Consider the following 16,901-nt stretch of genomic DNA (forward strand, 5'->3'; position numbering starts at 1 on the left):
ATGGTACCTATCGATGTGAGGACATAACACATGAATCCTTGTTCTTTCGGTTCACTAATGTCAATGTGTATACTGGCCTTCTAGGAAATGTTGTTGGGGGTGGTACATGTATTTTCTTGTTCCTGGGGGGGGGGGGGGGGGGGGGGCAGGCCAAAGGTCTAGACTAATAATTTGGCTGTGCCTACAGAGTCACTCTAGGTTATGACTGTACTTTGGTGGTGCATGAGACCTTAAATTTGTTGAAGTGTCATCGTGTTTCTACAAAAGTCCTTAATGTTTCTCCAAGTTCTGGTCTGCAATGCCACAGGACAGGACGATTCAATGTCACGTTTCCCTGGCATCTTCTTCAGCAAAAAGAATCTCTGCAAGCCCTCGGTGACGTCTTTCTTTTCCTGGGCAGTCCAGGGGCGTCGCTTGAATTGTCGACGCTTGACTTGTCGATCTTTTGGAGCTGGATCCGTTTGGGTTGGTGGCCTTCCTACAACACACAGGAAAGAAGAGGTAAATTAGTCAACATAATCAAATGGGGCGTATACATAACCTAAATATGTTCATGTTACCGATGTGACATTTACTCCTCGAGTAAATCAATACGCAACTGAGCACAAAAGAATGCGATAAAGGTACCTGCAGAAAATGCCTGACAAGAAGCAGCCATCTTGTTTCATGCTACCGTACAAAATGAGTTGCCGAGATGGGCTAATCACTCGGCTGTGCCTACAGAGTGACTTTAGGTTATGACTGTACTTTGGTGGTGCATGACACCTTAAATTTGTTGACAGCAAACGGAGTCTGGCATCTTATCGCATTTGGGTCTAGGGGGGTCGGTCAACAGGGAATAGGACCAGCATATGCAAGAGACCTACAAGAGATATAGGCAGTCACAAATATTACAAACTTACTGTCATCAACACTGTCCTCCAAAGCTGGGTCACACGAGTCACCGGAATCACTGCTGTCCTCATCGCTGCTGAAGCCTTCTGCAATAAAAAGAAAGAAAACTTCTACAGTTAGCTTTGATTGCTTTCTGGCACACAAATAAAAATGTGGGCCAATCCGTTGGGTTGGGTGTGTGGGGTTTGGGGTGTACAGTGAATGATGTTCAAAATGGGGGGGGGGGGGGGGGGGTTAGGTGATGACGGCCACAGGCCGAGTTATCATGCCCCAAAAACAAAGAGCAATTGTAACATTTAGGTATGCTTGCTTTTTGGCGCACACACCTAAACATGTTGGCCAATCCATTGGGGGGGGGGGGGGGATGGGGGGGGGGATGGGGGGGGGGAGGTTGTACAGTGAATGAATGTTATGGGGGGGGGGGGGGTAGTTACCACAGTTTGAATTAATTTGGAAAGACAAGTTAAAAACGGGTTTGTTTACCTCCAGTAACATGCAACTCCTCCAAAGATTTGCCATGTTGCGAAACCAAGTTGCCTCTCTCCAAGCTGAGGAAGAGTCTAGACAGTTTGGTAACCCTCTGGACAGTGTCTGGCAACCGGTAGTACTCACGATGGACCCGCAAATCATGACCCATGAAGTCTGCAAGTGTTTCAAGCTGATGTTCATTCAAGGCCAGAATTTGCGAAACAGTCGCTACATGTTTACGAAGCTTTGTAGACCGCATGCTATCAGCATTCTCAAGGCCCGCCTGATTTGCATATGCTCGTAGACAGTCGCTTCCTCGTATATGACCTGAGCCTCCGTAACAACTTCGTGCGAATAAGAATATATTGTCTTGTGCCACTCCAGCTGCATTTCTATTTGCGACCAGAGCCTTCAACCACGCCATCACATCAGTACCAAGAAGCACAGGAACAGTTCTGCCCCTCTTACCAACTATTTCAATGACTTTGAACATTTTACAGAGGTGCCGTTCAAGATCAGTCATCACGCAATCACCATTCACAATGGCTGCACTACTTCGCTTCTGAAAATCTTCAAGTTTCATTTTGGATACTTCCCCCTGTCGTCTGCGGTTGAAGATAATGAGATGGCACAGTGTGACTTCATTCAATTTCTTCCAAGCTGGTGTAATTTCATGGCCCTTAGCAGAGTGTAGGAGCTGCACTTCCCGGTTGCCAGTTTCATGAAGGAATGATGAGATTTTCACCACATCTGCATTTGTGGGGAGATCAGCAGGTTTGTTGCGCTTTCCTTGGTACAGTGTTCTGTGGGCGTGCGTTGACACAAGTTCTGGCCACTTTATTTCACATAACTGCCTAAACTGTTCGGCCTGTTCCGCTTTTTGCCTAAGATTAAACTCTAAAGCACTTGCTTGCAGTATGAGTGCACATCTCTTGATGGAATGTCCAATCTTGAGTGCTAGAGATGGAACGTGATACATCTGTTTTCCTTCACTGAAGCCGGCGACATCATGAACAGCCTTGACGATATCATTCAGATGGCGGGGATGCACGAATACTTCCAGTGATGCATTTGGTTGGTGGGTGTTTTGTCTCAGTTGTATAACAAGACGACCAAGTTCTCGTAGTTTGTTCCGAATGTAGCCATGTTGGGTAACATCGTGGCCAAGTCTAAGGTATTCACGTTTGGCAACTTCCAGAATCAAAGAATCATTCTTGACAATCAGACCAACATTGTCTCTCCTCATAGAACTAAGAACCTTGTTCAACTGGAAAGATACACCAGCAGGGGGTGGTTTTAACAAATCACTCTTGTTAGCTACTCGCCCCCTAACACGACCTCTCCTACTGCTACCATCAGTCTGTGCAGGGAGCGCAGGCTTAAGTGGGCACTGATGACGCCAAAGATCAAGACGCACGTAATAGCCATAACAATGTATGCATGGTCCATATGCGTGTGGAGATGCCTCATGATTTGGTCTGTATACTATAATAAGGACACCCTTTCCCTCTCTAAGGACTTGGCAATTGTGTCTGTGATTACCAATATTGCGGATGTATAACAGAAGTTTCTTGCGGGCACTAACGTCGGTCTCCGATGCTATCTCTACAACTTCCCTCTCCTCTTTGTGACGCGACTGAAGATGACGGGGTAACTTGGCCTGAGGCTCATCACAGTAAAAGCAATAGTGTTTTTTGTCCCATTTCCTTTGTCTACCGACATTATCGGTCTGCATGACTGTTACGGCACACTTCTCACTCGAATCATTTGTTTCACATCCTACAGCTTCATTGCTTTGGTGAAGCTCGCCAGTTTCTAACATAGCTTGTGGGTCATCGTCATCGCAGGCACTGGTGTTGGGGTTGACACAACTTGAAGGATCAGACTGAAAAATAGCTTGTGGGTCATCGTCATCCCAGGAACTGGTGTTGGGGTTGACAGACCTTGAAGGATCAGACTGAAAAATAGCTTGTGGGTCATCGTCATCCCTGCAATTGGTGTTGGGGTTGACACACCTTGAAGTATCAGACTGAAAACCTGATGTTTGATGGGCCAGCTAGCAAGGAAAAGATAAATGACATAATTAACACCACTGAGATATTATTAGGATTGTGACACAAATTAAATATATACGGTTGAGTGGATCAGCGTGCCCTTAAATTGATAGGCAAATAATACATAAGCACTAAGCTAGTCAGAACTTAAAGGAACACGTTGCCTTGGATCGGTCGAGTTGGTCTATGAACAGCGTTTGAAACCGTTTCTTATGAAATGCATGTGGTTAGAAAGATGTTTTACAAGTAGAATATAATGATCCACACAAGTATCACTCCAAATTGCACGGTTTTCATGTGACGTCGCGAACGAACACGGTCGGCCATTTATGGGAGTCCAAGTTTGGACTCCCATAAATGGCCGACCGTGTTTGTGGACGAGGTAAAACGAATACCACGCAATTGTGAGCCATATTTGTGTTGATCATTGTACTCAATGTGGCACGGATTGGTTATTATCCAGCTTTTACTATAAAGCGAGCCGGTTGCCGTAAACAGCAAGTGTTTTTGCACTCTGTTACATTTAGAGAGGACATTTGTTTGCCTCAACACGTCAACCTTGGAAAAACGTCTCAATTGTACAGAACATAAAATATTATGAAGACACATAGCATGTTATTAAATTAAGATCGATGGAATTAATACATGACATCATCATTTACTCACCTGGTGCTCAAATAAGGAGCGTGTGATGCCATCATCAGTGTAACGCACGCAGTACTTGATTAGTGACTTCCCTGAAAAATGAAAGGCAAACGGTTGATTAATTTTCATTTCATTTTGGGGGGTGGGGGGGGGGGTGGGGGAAACATACAACTTAGTGCCATCTTTAAAACGTGCTCTTCACGTAATGTGGATCACAATAAGGGTGTGGAACTGTCATTTCGTGTGTCCACAGTACAAAAGTAATGATACTTGTTTAAAGCCATTGTTTCGGTAAACAGTATTGTCCAAGTCCCACACTTCGTGTATCACAACGTATATCTAAAATAACAATCCTGTGGAAATTTAGGCTCAATCGAACGTCGGAGTCGGGAGAAAATAACGGGAAAACCCACTCCTGTTTTCGCGCGTTTCGCCGTGTCATGACATGTGTTTATAACAAATCCGTAATTCTCGTTAACGAGAATTTATATAGTTTTACCGTTGTCTCAAAAAGTTAAGCATTTCATGGACTCATATTTCAAGAGAAGTCTTTCACCATTACCTTCTGTAAACCCTGTAAATTATTTGTAAATCTGTGAACTGTTCCTTTTTTTTATGTACCGAAAGGGTGCAATGGCTTTAAATACCTTTGGTTATGGAGGTGATTACAGCTGGATACCATGACGAGTTTGGAGGCCACAGTGCCATGATGCTGTCCCCTTCTTCATACTAGAAAGAAGACATAAAAATGATGTCACATATACGTTATTCATCGAACAAAAGTCGATCGGTTTAGTGGAACATGTCATAAGGGTCGCACTAAATACCGACAACTCACGACCCCTCACGACAACAATATTTCAGTGCACTTTCACAGAACATTTTAACATAAGTCAAACATTCAATATATGCACAAGAGTCATATGCACCCAAATCACTTTAAAACTGTGGAAACAATTGTATTTGTAACTGTAGAAAAGGTGTTTGTGACCCAGAATTTAGTAACGAACGGCAATATCCGCCATGTTGTCTTTCAACGCACTTGGACGATTCTATGATACCGCAGGGGTGATACAATATGCAACATGAGTATTTACTCTTGTGAAAAATGTCTTTCATGGAGTTTAAAACTATATTATGTTTTAGTTTCCCCTTTTAACTCCGAATTCCAGAGTGGCGGCTTAGTTACTAACAAGAAAGAAACAATCATAAACATAAATTGGTCATGTCCTAAATCATTTAACTATGTGTTTGTTGACAAGTCTAAGGAATTGTTAACTGGTCAAACGACTGTATATAGTATAGTGATGTAGTCAGTACAGTAAGGATTTATTTAGGCCTACATCACATGGAAATTTATTTACACTCAGATCACTCACCATTTCTTGTCTTCTCTCGAGAGCTGCCATAGGTCGAATGGTTGACTCTAGGGTCCTGGTGGATGCAATGCACTCCATGTTTATGATGCGTCCCCATGACAGCAGCAACCGGCCACGCTACCCGACTCAAATCGAATAAGCTAACCGTCATGCATAAATGAGTTCAGATTTAGAAATGGCCGCCTCTACTACCTACAAGAAGGATACTTCATATCAACAGAGGGCGATGTAACCATCCAAGAGTGCTAACCCACCGCTCCGGCAACAGAATTGTGTTAACTCACACATGCTCCTCTCGTAAATGACGTAAACCGAGGATTAGTCCCAAAAGCTTAGATATCCCAGTGGCGTCCAAACTGGCTATAATGCTGCATTTATCACAATTTTTCAAAGCGAGGACGTCCTCGCTGTGCTAAAAGTCCTCGATTCGCGAGTGTGTATTCACACCGAAGAGCTCGGTTTGCAGCGATGACAAGTACACACACCCACAATACAATAGTAGCATTCACATACATGAATGGCGATACTATCTGGTTTCTACGCGTAATGAATGGAGGTCAACACAAACGCGCGCTTTTACGACCAGAAGGCAAAATTCAACTGGCATTATGTTTGTGCAAAAGTTTGAGCAGGATAACTGATCTTCAAACTGATATTCAAATTTTGCGAATATGATATATAGTTCTTGAGATATGAACTTTTGAAATTTTGAACTTCCGGTTTCAACCGGAAGTAAAACTCACATGAGGTCACGTTGTGCACGACTTTTGTAGCTAATTACAAGACCTTTTATATGCACCAAATATCTTGTGTGTGGCATTTGTAGTTCTCAAGATATGAACTCTCCAATTTTTAGCGTTTTTTTGAACGTAATGACGTCATCAATGACGTCATCATTCCAAAAATGTTGCTGTTTCGTCTACTCATTAAGATCAATATATATGGTAAGTTTCAGGTTCATACAAGCTTTAGTTTTTGCGAAAATCGCGCGAGAACGTTCGAGGAGAAGAACACGCAGAAAAAAAAAAAAAACTAGAAATTGAGAGTTTGTGTACAAACTCAGGGTGTTCGGGTGAATGGTCAAATGAGGTCACGTTGTGTACAACATTTGTAGAACATTACAAGAGGTTTCATGTAGTGAAAGAATCTTGTACGTAGCGTTTGTGGTTCTCAAGATATGAATTTTTCAATTATTTACCGTTTATTTAACTTAATGACGTCATCGATGATGTCATCATTCCAAAACAAGTTTTTGTTTCGTCTGCACACTAAGGTTTATGTTCATGGTAAGTTTCAAGTTCATACAAGCGTTAGTTTTGTTCAACAAGTTCATAGTAGTTTAACATTTTGTTCAAAATCGCACGAAGAAAGATGAGGCGAATCCCAGCGTAGTGGAATTTGAATTACGCGCGCCTTCAACGGAGTCTGCATATGTATACACAACCCGTAATGCCCACAGCCACGCAGTGCTGTTTTGTCGTAGAGCATGGATACAATGTAGGCCTACATGAACTACACGCACACACACCCACACACCCACAATACAATAGTAGCATTCACATACATGAATGGCGATACTATCTGGTTTCTACGCGTAATGAATGGAGGTCAACACAAACGCGCGCTTTTACGACCAGAAGGCAAAATTCAACTGGCATTATGTTTGTGCAAAAGTTTGAGCAGGATAACTGATCTTCAAACTGATATTCAAATTTTGCGAATATGATATATAGTTCTTGAGATATGAACTTTTGAAATTTTGAACTTCCTGTTTCAACCGGAAGTAAAAGTCACATGAGGTCACGTTGTGCACGACTTTTGTAGCTAATTACAAGACCTTTTATATGCACCAAATATCTTGTGTGTGGCATTTGTAGTTCTCAAGATATGAACTCTCCAATTTTTAGCGTTTTTTTGAACGTAATGACGTCATCAATGACGTCATCATTCCAAAAATGTTGCTGTTTCGTCTACTCATTAAGATCAATATATATGGTAAGTTTCAGGTTCATACAAGCTTTAGTTTTTGCGAAAATCGCGCGAGAACGTTCGAGGAGAAGAACACGCAGAAAAAAAAAAAAAAAAAAAAAAAAAAAAAAAAAAAAAAAAAACAGAACAATAACAATAGTTGTTCGGCTGGTGGCCGAACACCTAAAAAAAAAAAAAAAAACAGAACAATAACAATAGTTGTTCGGCTGGTGGCCGAACACCTAAAAAAAAAACAGAACAATAACAATAGTTGTTCGGCTGGTGGCCGAACACCTAAAAAAAAAAAAACAAAAAAAAAACAGAACAATAACAATAGTTGTTCGGCTGGTGGCCGAACACCTAAAAAACAGAACAATAACAATAGTTGTTCGGCTGGTGGCCGAACACCTAAAAAAAAAAAACTAGAAATTGAGAGTTTGTGTACAAACTCAGGGTGTTCGGGTGAATGGTCAAATGAGGTCACGTTGTGTACAACATTTGTAGAACATTACAAGAGGTTTCATGTAGTGAAAGAATCTTGTACGTAGCGTTTGTGGTTCTCAAGATATGAATTTTTCAATTATTTACCGTTTATTTAACGTAATAACGTCATCGATGACGTTATCATTCCAAAAAAGTTGCGAGTTCATCTACTCATGAAGGTTCATGTTTATGATAAGTTTCAAGTTCATAGTAGTTTAACATTTTGTTCAAAATCGCACGAAGAAAGATGAGGCGAATCCCAGCGTAGTGGAATTTGAATTACGCGCGCCTTCAACGGAGTCTGCATGTGTATACACAACCCGTAATGCCCACAGCCACGCAGTGCTGTTTTGTCGTAGAGCATGGATACAATGTAGGCCTACATGAACTACACGCACACACACCCACACACCCACAATACAATAGTAGCATTCACATACATGAATGGCGATACTATCTGGTTTCTACGCGTAATGAATGGAGGTCAACACAAACGCGCGCTTTTACGACCAGAAGGCAAAATTCAACTGACATTATGTTTGTGCAAAAGTTTGAGCAGGATAACTGATCTTCAAACTGATATTCAAATTTTGCGAATATGATATATAGTTCTTGAGATATGAACTTTTGAAATTTTGAACTTCCGGTTTCAACCGGAAGTAAAAGTCACATGAGGTCACGTTGTGCACGACTTTTGTAGCTACTTACAAGACCTTTTATATGCACCAAATATCTTGTGTGTGGCATTTGTAGTTCTCAAGATATGAACTCTCCAATTTTTAACGTTTTTTTGAACGTAATGACGTCATCAATGACGTCATCATTCCAAAAATGTTGCTGTTTCGTCTACTCATTAAGATCAATATATATGGTAAGTTTCAGGTTCATACAAGCTTTAGTTTTTGCGAAAATCGCGCGAGAACGTTCGAGGAGAAGAACACGCAGAAACTAGAAATTGAGAGTTTGTGTACAAACTCAGGGTGTTCGGGTGAATGGTCAAATGAGGTCACGTTGTGTACAACATTTGTAGAACATTACAAGAGGTTTCATGTAGTGAAAGAATCTTGTACGTAGCGTTTGTGGTTCTCAAGATATGAATTTTTCAATTATTTACCGTTTATTTAACTTAATGACGTCATCGATGATGTCATCATTCCAAAAAAAGTTTTGGTTTCGTCTGCACACTAAGGTTTATGTTCATGGTAAGTTTCAAGTTCATACAAGCGTTAGTTTTGTTCAACAAGTTCATAGTAGTTTAACATTTTGTTCAAAATCGCACGAAGAAAGATGAGGCGAATCCCAGCGTAGTGGAATTTGAATTACGCGCGCCTTCAACGGAGTCTGCATGTGTATACACAACCCGTAATGCCCACAGCCACGCAGTGCTGTTTTGTCGTAGAGCATGGATACAATGTAGGCCTACATGAACTACACGCACACACACCCACACACCCACAATACAATAGTAGCATTCACATACATGAATGGCGATACTATCTGGTTTCTACGCGTAATGAATGGAGGTCAACACAAACGCGCGCTTTTACGACCAGAAGGCAAAATTCAACTGGCATTATGTTAGTGCAAAAGTTTGAGCAGGATAACTGATCTTCAAACTGATATTCAAATTTTGCGAATATGATATATAGTTCTTGAGATATGAACTTTTGAAATTTTGAACTTCCTGTTTCAACCGGAAGTAAAAGTCACATGAGGTCACGTTGTGCACGACTTTTGTAGCTAATTACAAGACCTTTTATATGCACCAAATATCTTGTGTGTGGCATTTGTAGTTCTCAAGATATGAACTCTCCAATTTTTAGCGTTTTTTTGAACGTAATGACGTCATCAATGACGTCATCATTCCAAAAATGTTGCTGTTTCGTCTACTCATTAAGATCAATATATATGGTAAGTTTCAGGTTCATACAAGCTTTAGTTTTTGCGAAAATCGCGCGAGAACGTTCGAGGAGAAGAACACGCAGAAAAAAAAAAAAAAACTAGAAATTGAGAGTTTGTGTACAAACTCAGGGTGTTCGGGTGAATGGTCAAATGAGGTCACGTTGTGTACAACATTTGTAGAACATTACATGAGGTTTCATGTAGTGAAAGAATCTTGTACGTAGCGTTTGTGGTTCTCAAGATATGAATTTTTCAATTATTTACCGTTTATTTAACTTAATGACGTCATCGATGATGTCATCATTCCAAAAAAAGTTTTGGTTTCGTCTGCACACTAAGGTTTATGTTCATGGTAAGTTTCAAGTTCATACAAGCGTTAGTTTTGTTCAACAAGTTCATAGTAGTTTAACATTTTGTTCAAAATCGCACGAAGAAAGATGAGGCGAATCCCAGCGTAGTGGAATTTGAATTACGCGCGCCTTCAACGGAGTCTGCATGTGTATACACAACCCGTAATGCCCACAGCCACGCAGTGCTGTTTTGTCGTAGAGCATGGATACAATGTAGGCCTACATGAACTACACGCACACACACCCACCAATACATGTGTACACTGCAGATTGAGGACATACTTTTCATACTATCCAATGGAGGACATTGCCAAAAGTCGAATGGTACCTATCGATGTGAGGACATAACACATGAATCCTTGTTCTTGCGGTTCACTAATGTCAATGTGTATACTGGCCTTCTAGGAAATGTTGTTGGGGGTGGTACATGTATTTTCTTGTTCCTGGGGGGGGGGGGGGGGGCAGGCCAAAGGTCTAGACTAATAATTTGGCTGTGCCTACAGAGTCACTCTAGGTTATGACTGTACTTTGGTGGTGCATGAGACCTTAAATTTGTTGAAGTGTCATCGTGTTTCTACAAAAGTCCTTAATGTTTCTCCAAGTTCTGGTCTGCAATGCCACAGGACAGGACGATTCAATGTCACGTTTCCCTGGCATCTTCTTCAGCAAAAAGAATCTCTGCAAGCCCTCGGTGACGTCTTTCTTTTCCTGGGCAGTCCAGGGGCGTCGCTTGAATTGTCGACGCTTGACTTGTCGATCTTTTGGAGCTGGATCCGTTTGGGTTGGTGGCCTTCCTACAACACACAGGAAAGAAGAGGTAAATTAGTCAACATAATCAAATGGGGCGTATACATAACCTAAATATGTTCATGTTACCGATGTGACATTTACTCCTCGAGTAAATCAATACGCAACTGAGCACAAAAGAATGCGATAAAGGTACCTGCAGAAAATGCCTGACAAGAAGCAGCCATCTTGTTTCATGCTACCGTACAAAATGAGTTGCCGAGATGGGCTAATCACTCGGCTGTGCCTACAGAGTGACTTTAGGTTATGACTGTACTTTGGTGGTGCATGACACCTTAAATTTGTTGACAGCAAACGGAGTCTGGCATCTTATCGCATTTGGGTCTAGGGGGGTCGGTCAACAGGGAATAGGACCAGCATATGCAAGAGACCTACAAGAGATATAGGCAGTCACAAATATTACAAACTTACTGTCATCAACACTGTCCTCCAAAGCTGGGTCACACGAGTCACCGGAATCACTGCTGTCCTCATCGCTGCTGAAGCCTTCTGCAATAAAAAGAAAGAAAACTTCTACAGTTAGCTTTGATTGCTTTCTGGCACACAAATAAAAATGTGGGCCAATCCGTTGGGTTGGGTGTGTGGGGTTTGGGGTGTACAGTGAATGATGTTCAAAATGGGGGGGGGGGGGGGGGGGTTAGGTGATGACGGCCACAGGCCGAGTTATCATGCCCCAAAAACAAAGAGCAATTGTAACATTTAGGTATGCTTGCTTTTTGGCGCACACACCTAAACATGTTGGCCAATCCATTGGGGGGGGGGGGGGGGATGGGGGGGGGGATGGGGGGGGGGGAGGTTGTACAGTGAATGAATGTTATGGGGGGGGGGGGAGTTACCACAGTTTGAATTAATTTGGAAAGACAAGTTAAAAACGGGTTTGTTTACCTCCAGTAACATGCAACTCCTCCAAAGATTTGCCATGTTGCGAAACCAAGTTGCCTCTCTCCAAGCTGAGGAAGAGTCTAGACAGTTTGGTAACCCTCTGGACAGTGTCTGGCAACCGGTAGTACTCACGATGGACCCGCAAATCATGACCCATGAAGTCTGCAAGTGTTTCAAGCTGATGTTCATTCAAGGCCAGAATTTGCGAAACAGTCGCTACATGTTTACGAAGCTTTGTAGACCGCATGCTATCAGCATTCTCAAGGCCCGCCTGATTTGCATATGCTCGTAGACAGTCGCTTCCTCGTATATGACCTGAGCCTCCGTAACAACTTCGTGCGAATAAGAATATATTGTCTTGTGCCACTCCAGCTGCATTTCTATTTGCGACCAGAGCCTTCAACCACGCCATCACATCAGTACCAAGAAGCACAGGAACAGTTCTGCCCCTCTTACCAACTATTTCAATGACTTTGAACATTTTACAGAGGTGCCGTTCAAGATCAGTCATCACGCAATCACCATTCACAATGGCTGCACTACTTCGCTTCTGAAAATCTTCAAGTTTCATTTTGGATACTTCCCCCTGTCGTCTGCGGTTGAAGATAATGAGATGGCACAGTGTGACTTCATTCAATTTCTTCCAAGCTGGTGTAATTTCATGGCCCTTAGCAGAGTGTAGGAGCTGCACTTCCCGGTTGCCAGTTTCATGAAGGAATGATGAGATTTTCACCACATCTGCATTTGTGGGGAGATCAGCAGGTTTGTTGCGCTTTCCTTGGTACAGTGTTCTGTGGGCGTGCGTTGACACAAGTTCTGGCCACTTTATTTCACATAACTGCCTAAACTGTTCGGCCTGTTCCGCTTTTTGCCTAAGATTAAACTCTAAAGCACTTGCTTGCAGTATGAGTGCACATCTCTTGATGGAATGTCCAATCTTGAGTGCTAGAGATGGAACGTGATACATCTGTTTTCCTTCACTGAAGCCGGCGACATCATGAACAGCCTTGACGATATCATTCAGATGGCGGGGATGCACGAATACTTCCAGTGATGCATTTGGTTGGTGGGTGTTTTGTCTCAGTTGTATAACAAGACGACCAAGTTCTCGTAGTTTGTTCCGAATGTAGCCATGTTGGGTAACATCGTGGCCAAGTCTAAGGTATTCACGTTTGGCAACTTCCAGAATCAAAGAATCATTCTTGACAATCAGACCAACATTGTCTCTCCTCATAGAACTAAGAACCTTGTTCAACTGGAAAGATACACCAGCAGGGGGTGGTTTTAACAAATCACTCTTGTTAGCTACTCGCCCCCTAACACGACCTCTCCTACTGCTACCATCAGTCTGTGCAGGGAGCGCAGGCTTAAGTGGGCACTGATGACGCCAAAGATCAAGACGCACGTAATAGCCATAACAATGTATGCATGGTCCATATGCGTGTGGAGATGCCTCATGATTTGGTCTGTATACTATAATAAGGACACCCTTTCCCTCTCTAAGGACTTGGCAATTGTGTCTGTGATTACCAATATTGCGGATGTATAACAGAAGTTTCTTGCGGGCACTAACGTCGGTCTCCGATGCTATCTCTACAACTTCCCTCTCCTCTTTGTGACGCGACTGAAGATGACGGGGTAACTTGGCCTGAGGCTCATCACAGTAAAAGCAATAGTGTTTTTTGTCCCATTTCCTTTGTCTACCGACATTATCGGTCTGCATGACTGTTACGGCACACTTCTCACTCGAATCATTTGTTTCACATCCTACAGCTTCATTGCTTTGGTGAAGCTCGCCAGTTTCTAACATAGCTTGTGGGTCATCGTCATCGCAGGCACTGGTGTTGGGGTTGACACAACTTGAAGGATCAGACTGAAAAATAGCTTGTGGGTCATCGTCATCCCAGGAACTGGTGTTGGGGTTGACAGACCTTGAAGGATCAGACTGAAAAATAGCTTGTGGGTCATCGTCATCCCTGCAATTGGTGTTGGGGTTGACACACCTTGAAGTATCAGACTGAAAACCTGATGTTTGATGGGCCAGCTAGCAAGGAAAAGATAAATGACATAATTAACACCACTGAGATATTATTAGGATTGTGACACAAATTAAATATATACGGTTGAGTGGATCAGCGTGCCCTTAAATTGATAGGCAAATAATACATAAGCACTAAGCTAGTCAGAACTTAAAGGAACACGTTGCCTTGGATCGGTCGAGTTGGTCTATGAACAGCGTTTGAAACCGTTTCTTATGAAATGCATGTGGTTAGAAAGATGTTTTACAAGTAGAATATAATGATCCACACAAGTATCACTCCAAATTGCACGGTTTTCATGTGACGTCGCGAACGAACACGGTCGGCCATTTATGGGAGTCCAAGTTTTGACTCCCATAAATGGCCGACCGTGTTTGTGGACGAGGTAAAACGAATACCACGCAATTGTGAGCCATATTTGTGTTGATCATTGTACTCAATGTGGCACGGATTGGTTATTATCCAGCTTTTACTATAAAGCGAGCCGGTTGCCGTAAACAGCAAGTGTTTTTGCACTCTGTTACATTTAGAGAGGACATTTGTTTGCCTCAACACGTCAACCTTGGAAAAACGTCTCAATTGTACAGAACATAAAATATTATGAAGACACATAGCATGTTATTAAATTAAGATCGATGGAATTAATACATGACATCATCATTTACTCACCTGGTGCTCAAATAAGGAGCGTGTGATGCCATCATCAGTGTAACGCACGCAGTACTTGATTAGTGACTTCCCTGAAAAATGAAAGGCAAACGGTTGATTAATTTTCATTTCATTTTGGGGGGTGGGGGGGGGGGGGGTGGGGGAAACATACAACTTAGTGCCATCTTTAAAACGTGCTCTTCACGTAATGTGGATCACAATAAGGGTGTGGAACTGTCATTTCGTGTGTCCACAGTACAAAAGTAATGATACTTGTTTAAAGCCATTGTTTCGGTAAACAGTATTGTCCAAGTCCCACACTTCGTGTATCACAACGTATATCTAAAATAACAATCCTGTGGAAATTTAGGCTCAATCGAACGTCGGAGTCGGGAGAAAATAACGGGAAAACCCACTCCTGTTTTCGCGCGTTTCGCCGTGTCATGACATGTGTTTATAACAAATCCGTAGTTCTCGTTAACGAGAATTTATATAGTTTTACCGTTGTCTCAAAAAGTTAAGCATTTCATGGACTCATATTTCAAGAGAAGTCTTTCACCATTACCTTCTGTAAACCCTGTAAATTATTTGTAAATCTGTGAACTGTTCCTTTTTTTTATGTACCGAAAGGGTGCAATGGCTTTAAATACCTTTGGTTATGGAGGTGATTACAGCTGGATACCATGACGAGTTTGGAGGCCACAGTGCCATGACGCTGTCCCCTTCTTCATACTAGAAAGAAGACATAAAAATGATGTCACATATACGTTATTCATCGAACAAAAGTCGATCGGTTTAGTGGAACATGTCATAAGGGTCGCACTAAATACCGACAACTCACGACCCCTCACGACAACAATATTTCAGTGCACTTTCACAGAACATTTTAACATAAGTCAAACATTCAATATATGCACAAGAGTCATATGCACCCAAATCACTTTAAAACTGTGGAAACAATTGTATTTGTAACTGTAGAAAAGGTGTTTGTGACCCAGAATTTAGTAACGAACGGCAATATCCGCCATGTTGTCTTTCAACGCACTTGGACGATTCTATGATACCGCAGGGGTGATACAATATGCAACATGAGTATTTACTCTTGTGAAAAATGTCTTTCATGGAGTTTAAAACTATATTATGTTTTAGTTTCCCCTTTTAACTCCGAATTCCAGAGTGGCGGCTTAGTTACTAACAAGAAAGAAACAATCATAAACATAAATTGGTCATGTCCTAAATCATTTAACTATGTGTTTGTTGACAAGTGTAAGGAATTGTTAACTGGTCAAACGACTGTATATAGTATAGTGATGTAGTCAGTACAGTAAGGATTTATTTAGGCCTACATCACATGGAAATTTATTTACACTCAGATCACTCACCATTTCTTGTCTTCTCTCGAGAGCTGCCATGGGTCGAATGGTTGACTCTAGGGTCCTGGTGGATGCAATGCACTCCATGTTTATGATGCGTCCCCATGACAGCAGCAACCGGCCACGCTACCCGACTCAAATCGAATAAGCTAACCGTCATGCATAAATGAGTTCAGATTTAGAAATGGCCGCCTCTACTACCTACAAGAAGGATACTTCATATCAACAGAGGGCGATGTAACCATCCAAGAGTGCTAACCCACCGCTCCGGCAACAGAATTGTGTTAACTCACACATGCTCCTCTCGTAAATGACGTAAACCGAGGATTAGTCCCAAAAGCTTAGATATCCCAGTGGCGTCCAAACTGGCTATAATGCTGCATTTATCACAATTTTTCAAAGCGAGGACGTCCTCGCTGTGCTAAAAGTCCTCGATTCGCGAGTGTGTATTCACACCGAAGAGCTCGGTTTGCAGCGATGACAAGTACACCAATACTGACCATCCGTGAGCCTTTCAGCCCGTTTTAAAGCAAGCATGAGTGGTTTTTTTTGGCGCGGGTGATTAAAGCAATGACGTAACGACTCCCCAAACACCAAGTTATGCGTTGCTCCTCTTTCTAATAACATCATGTCTTACCAAAATGTTACCGACATTCCGAAAGAATACCTTGAACTAGTTACAACCGAGAAAATGCGTTTTGCCCCCTAGTAAATTTTTCGACATTATTTATGTCAGATATCAATGTCACCGGAATAATACGCATACATTATATTAAAAGGGTTCGCTGGGTGTGGGCGGTGTTCAGAGCGGTTAACAGGGGGCAGGGCGACATTTACCCCTCATAATTTCACATGAGTACATCCATTTTAAAGAATGCGTATCGTTACACAATGTTATTACCACGTCATAAATACATTAAGTTAAACATAATGTACGTTATGCTGCCATAAGTTAGTGTTCTCTTTGTTTCATTCATCGATTAACCACAAGTCTAAGTAGAAGATATAA

General features: G+C 42.0%; 3 protein-coding genes across 3 annotated transcripts in view; 1 reads left to right on the plus strand and 2 right to left on the minus strand.

Annotated features, from left to right (window-relative positions):
- LOC139953606 (uncharacterized) overlaps nucleotides 1-16,901 on the plus strand; it is a 69,964-nt gene that overhangs the window by 20,462 nt on the left and 32,601 nt on the right. The gene's annotated exons all lie outside the window — the stretch shown is intronic.
- Nucleotides 144-6,124, minus strand: LOC139953973 (uncharacterized). The gene is made up of 6 exons (XM_071953590.1): nucleotides 5,441-6,124; nucleotides 4,709-4,790; nucleotides 4,083-4,153; nucleotides 1,378-3,418; nucleotides 903-980; nucleotides 144-478 (listed from the first exon to the last, which is right to left on the minus strand). The coding sequence occupies exons 1-6, from the start codon at nucleotides 5,516-5,518 to the stop codon at nucleotides 231-233; spliced, it is 2,598 nt and encodes an 865-aa protein (XP_071809691.1). The 5' UTR covers nucleotides 5,519-6,124; the 3' UTR covers nucleotides 144-230.
- LOC139953921 (uncharacterized) lies at nucleotides 10,066-16,349 on the minus strand. The gene is made up of 6 exons (XM_071953528.1): nucleotides 15,902-16,349; nucleotides 15,170-15,251; nucleotides 14,541-14,611; nucleotides 11,836-13,876; nucleotides 11,362-11,439; nucleotides 10,066-10,937 (listed from the first exon to the last, which is right to left on the minus strand). The coding sequence occupies exons 1-6, from the start codon at nucleotides 15,977-15,979 to the stop codon at nucleotides 10,690-10,692; spliced, it is 2,598 nt and encodes an 865-aa protein (XP_071809629.1). The 5' UTR covers nucleotides 15,980-16,349; the 3' UTR covers nucleotides 10,066-10,689.

The sequence above is a fragment of the Asterias amurensis genome, chromosome 22 (genome assembly GCF_032118995.1).
Source record: "Asterias amurensis chromosome 22, ASM3211899v1".
NCBI lineage: Eukaryota > Metazoa > Echinodermata > Asteroidea > Forcipulatida > Asteriidae > Asterias > Asterias amurensis.